We start from the raw sequence: 4,335 nt of genomic DNA, 5'->3' as shown, positions 1-4,335 counted from the left end.
CTGGGCACTGTAGGGTACCTGCAGAGGTACTCTACCTTCAATTGCTGATTCTCTGCTGCCTCCTAAAGCTGGGGAGCACCATTTTCTTCCTCATCTCACTTCTATTTTTCCCTCCACCACAGCTCACAAGGTCCCTGGTGTTGCTGCCCACACTTCCCTGTGCACTGCACAGAGCCACAGGCACACGCAGAGAGGAGGAGTGCACCAGGGTGACAGCCAGGAGGTCCCCAGAGCAGGGCCGAGCCGGGCATGGGGACAGGGTTTGGTGTGGTGCTGCATGGCTGCAGGCACCCCGGGAGGCAGGGCTGAGCACCTGGGACCTATGGACACACAACGGCCAAGGGAAAGCGGCGGCAGCCCCAAGGGGATCCAAGGGCAAAGCTCAGCAATGCACTGGCCTGGCAGCTCCGTGGGGCACATCTCAGCCACCCCAGGACCTGCTCAGAGCCCTTTGTTGAAGTAGACAGTCTCCAGCCATGGATCTTTCTTCCGGATCTGATCTTGGACTTCAGGCTCCAGGCTGCTCACCGGCATGGAGCTGTAGAGGAAACGTGGATACAGAGGATCGAGGGGTATAACCACCAGTGGCCTCGGGTTGGAAACTACCTGCTGCACCCCATGGGGAGGCTGTCCCCATGGCTCAGCACAGACCCTTGGGTCTGCACTGCTGCCTGTGCAGAGAGATGTGTGTGCACTGGCTTAAGCCCCCAACTGCTCAAAGAAGCAAAAGAATCTTTTGGGAGTCAGAGAGCACCCCCATCCCACACAGGAGCCACACACATGCAGGCAAACTGCCTGTCTGTACCTTTTCTGTGGGAAGAGTGCGCAGCACAGCGGGGTGGCAAACACCAAACTGCAAAGGAAAGACAGGGAAAGGTGAAGCTGGGCTGCATAAATCACCCACACCCACCCATGGCCTGATCCCAGAGCACTAATGAGGCAGGCCAGAGCTGTGCTGGGTGTTCAGCCAGGAAAGGGCTACAGAGATGCCCTCTCCAGGCTCCAGACTCTGCATTTGCCTCCTGAGGAGGGGCAGTCTGTCCCCCGATGATGTGGGGGAACAGCAATGCTGAGTAGGAGCCCATGGCAGGCTTGAGAGACACCAAGATGAAGCAAAACAACTTCTGCCCCAGAACGTTATATCCCATCCCATCTGCCTGGCCAAGCTCTGGCATCCCCCCAGGAAACTTTGGGGCAGTTCTCTCCCCCCACTGCCCAGCAGGATTCCCCGCAGCACTGTCCCACACACTTGGGCTTGGTATCTGCCCAGGGCAGCAATGCCCACCGGTGGAGGAGGACTTACCAGAGTCCCACCAGGCTGACCTGCAGGGGAGCATTCAGGTACGGGTACCGCTGCCAGGGACAGGGAGAGGAAGGGTGTCAGTGCAGTGGACAGGGCAGGAAGGTGTCTATTCCCCAACAGGGTGCCAGCCCTGAGGGATGCCAACAATTTGCCAAGTTTGGTGGGCGTCCCTACGCCCACCTGCCCATCCCAGGTTCACTGGTACCTTCAGGAAAGCTCTCTTCTCCAGCATGTTCATGATCACTGGCGGAATGGCTGAGGCAGGGAGGAAGGAGATGAGCTCCCAGTGCTCACAGCCCCCTGCCAGCAGTGGGACCCCATCCCACGCTGCCAGGGATCAGCTGCAATCTCCCAGCACAGGTGGAGGAAGGGACACTCACCCATGGCCGGCGCTGCCATGCCAATGCGGGACACCACCACCTGGAAAATGGCCTTCTGGGCTGCTGCTGTGGATTCACCCAGGCGGTTCCCATTCTCATCCGTGACAGGGATCCCCAGCTTGAGCTCTCTGCAGACACAGGGGGTCAGGGGGCCACAGGGCACAATGGTGAGGGGATCAGGACACAGGATAGGGACATGTCTCCAAGGGAGGCTGGCATCCTCCTGTACCCCATCCACACAATAAATCAGAGGGGTCTCAGCTGGAGCCACATTCACATTTGGCAGCAGTCTCAACAGGGCTGTACAGGGACCAATAACCCCTGGGTTGCAACCAGGTGCTTGTACCCTCAAACCATCCCCCCATGCTAAGGATCAGCAAGGAAGTCCCTGCATTCCCCACCAGTGCCTGCAAACCCTGAGGCCAGCCTGTCCCACCTCAGGGGCTCACCTCTGCCTCATCAGCGGGATGTTGATGCAGTTGGCAGCTGCCACGGCCGCAAAAGGCACGTACCGGCCGATGATGGCTGGCAAGTGCTGGGGAGAAAAGCAGGAGAATGTCACATAGAGGGTCTGGGGGCAGAGCTGGCTGTCCCTGGGTCTGCCTCCGTCCTCCTGCAAGACCTTGGGGTGTCCCAGCCCCACTGGCGGAAAAGTGTTCCCTCCTCCCCTGCAACTCTCAGCTAGTAAAAGCTGCACAGACCAAAGGGTGTGGGGGCACCCAGGTCCCCTGCCAGGCCTGGACAGAGGCTGAGGGGTGAAAGAAGCCTGGAGATACATCCAGAGCAAGGCTGGAGGGACAGGCTATCTCCACAGTCATCACTGGGGAGAGCAGTTGCCTTGTGTGAGCAACCTCAGCAAACGCATTTCCTTCATTTTCTCCCCCACTCCAGGTGAATCCCCTGTTCAGCTCAGAGCTCAGGGAGATTCCATGGGGAGGGTCCATATCCCCCAGCTGTGACGGCCAAGGATCAGCTTACCTTGGTGAGGGATTTCAGTCCCAATGCTGTGACAACTGCCCCCGTGGTTGCACTCACATAGGCTGTCCCCAGCTGGCTGAAAGAGCAGGAAGTGACACCAGTAATCCAGGTCCTTCCCATCCCAGTTGCCCCTCCAAAGGAAGGAAGAGCATGCCCTTCAAGAGCACCAGGACATCTGGGTTCCTCTCTCAGCTCTACCACTAACCCTGACAGCCCTAATGGCATCCATCTCTGCCTTCACCAGGTCTCACTGTCCCACCTCACAGTACCCTGCTATGCAAGGCACCCCCTGGTGTTTCGGGGTGCCTCAAGGACCTGGTCAGAGAGATGCTCACCTGGGGGTGATGGGTGCATCTCCGCTGCGGTTGGTGTAGTTGACAATGGCATTGAAGGACTGGTTGACCCACTGCCAGAACAGCACGGCTGGTGTGGTCCTGCCAGAGAGAGGAGGGTGCTGGGGACACTGGGGGATGTCACCCATGCTCCTACAGCACGAGTACGAGTGGGGTACGGGACACGTGTCCCCTCCTCACCCCAGAGCCAGGAGGATCCTCCAGGCATCCTCTTGGTCCTGAGGTGAGGAGAGGACAGGTACCTGTAGAAGGTCAACATGCAACCAGTGATGGTCATGTTCATGGGGACCTGAGCGGACATGCGTCCCACAAGGATCATCTTCTCGCCCGTGTCAGGGTGGAAAGCCGAGTCATAGATGTACTTTGCCCGCCAAAGCTGGTCCTCTGTCAGCCCAGGGTGCACGGTGCCTGCCCTGCCAGGTAAGGGTAACACCTGTTGAAAGACCCTCTGCCAGCACACATGGCCAAACTGGTCCCCCACACCCTTTGGGGCAGCTGGGAGATGCCTTAGGGACCAGCCAGGCAGTTCTGGGGGCTTTGGCCAGGGGGGCCAGCATCACTTCTATTCCCACTCCTGGGAACGGCTCCTGCTTGGGAGCAGTGCTGAGGGTCCACCCTCCCAGTGGGTACCTGTAGTCCTCCACCACCCGTCGGGCTTCCTCCAGCGTGGCCCCTGAGAGCAGCAGGTTTCGGGGGTCGGTCACCATGAAGAAGTGTTTGGCCCGGCCCTGAAAGGTGCTCTGGTCCCAGCGGGGCTCCCGGATGTTGATGGTGGCAGGCAAGGACGGTGGCATCCTCTGGCAGGGCAGGGGATGAAAGGGTTATATGGGATGTGGTGCCTGTGTGTCCCCCCCACATCCCTGCTGCAGCAGCTCTGTGCTCCCTCAGCCTGGGGGACAAGGGGTCAACAAGAAGCCTCTTTGTAAAGGAGCTCAGCAGAGACTCCCGAGCCCTCCCGGCACACGAAGCATTTTGTGGGTGGTGCGACCTGTCATGGGACTGCATCTTGCAATGTGCCAAAGAGAAACCCGCGCCCTTGCCCACACCAGCCGCCAGAAATCAGGGAGCCCCCACCCCAGCAGAGCACCCCGGTCACAGAGGAGGGGACAGGGACCCACCACGTAGGGGCCACAGCTGCTGCCAGCACCGGGAGAGCGGAGTGAGGAAGGGCACTAAAGGAGGAACGTCCCACCCGGCAAGGCACCGACATACCGGGCGCGGCTCTATTTCCACACCCGCCCTGCCCCGAGGGAAGCGGGGCTCTGCTCCCTTCCTCCCCGCGCCGAGCATCCCTCCCGCCACGCGTGACCCCCCCTGCACA

At 60.0% G+C, this 4,335-nt stretch overlaps 1 protein-coding gene across 1 annotated transcript in view; it reads right to left on the bottom strand.

Annotated features, from left to right (window-relative positions):
• The window catches only part of SFXN3 (sideroflexin 3), a 4,272-nt gene extending 464 nt beyond the window's left edge, over nucleotides 1-3,808 (bottom strand). The window contains exons 1-10 of the mRNA XM_005416414.3: nucleotides 3,645-3,808; nucleotides 3,257-3,427; nucleotides 2,997-3,095; nucleotides 2,662-2,737; nucleotides 2,133-2,218; nucleotides 1,684-1,811; nucleotides 1,509-1,558; nucleotides 1,304-1,353; nucleotides 806-853; nucleotides 1-538 (exon numbers count right to left, since the gene is read on the bottom strand). The exon at nucleotides 1-538 is cut by the window's left edge and continues 464 nt beyond it. Of these exons, the coding sequence (XP_005416471.1) occupies nucleotides 442-538; nucleotides 806-853; nucleotides 1,304-1,353; nucleotides 1,509-1,558; nucleotides 1,684-1,811; nucleotides 2,133-2,218; nucleotides 2,662-2,737; nucleotides 2,997-3,095; nucleotides 3,257-3,427; nucleotides 3,645-3,808 (969 nt within the window). The 3' untranslated portion in view covers nucleotides 1-441. The remainder of the gene's footprint in view (nucleotides 539-805; nucleotides 854-1,303; nucleotides 1,354-1,508; nucleotides 1,559-1,683; nucleotides 1,812-2,132; nucleotides 2,219-2,661; nucleotides 2,738-2,996; nucleotides 3,096-3,256; nucleotides 3,428-3,644) is intronic.
• Nucleotides 3,809-4,335: the final 527 nt, after the last annotated feature.

The sequence above is a fragment of the Geospiza fortis genome, unplaced genomic scaffold (assembly GCF_000277835.1).
Source record: "Geospiza fortis unplaced genomic scaffold, GeoFor_1.0 scaffold130, whole genome shotgun sequence".
NCBI classification, from domain to species: domain Eukaryota; kingdom Metazoa; phylum Chordata; class Aves; order Passeriformes; family Thraupidae; genus Geospiza; species Geospiza fortis.
This window is presented reverse-complemented; position numbering and strand designations above follow the sequence as displayed.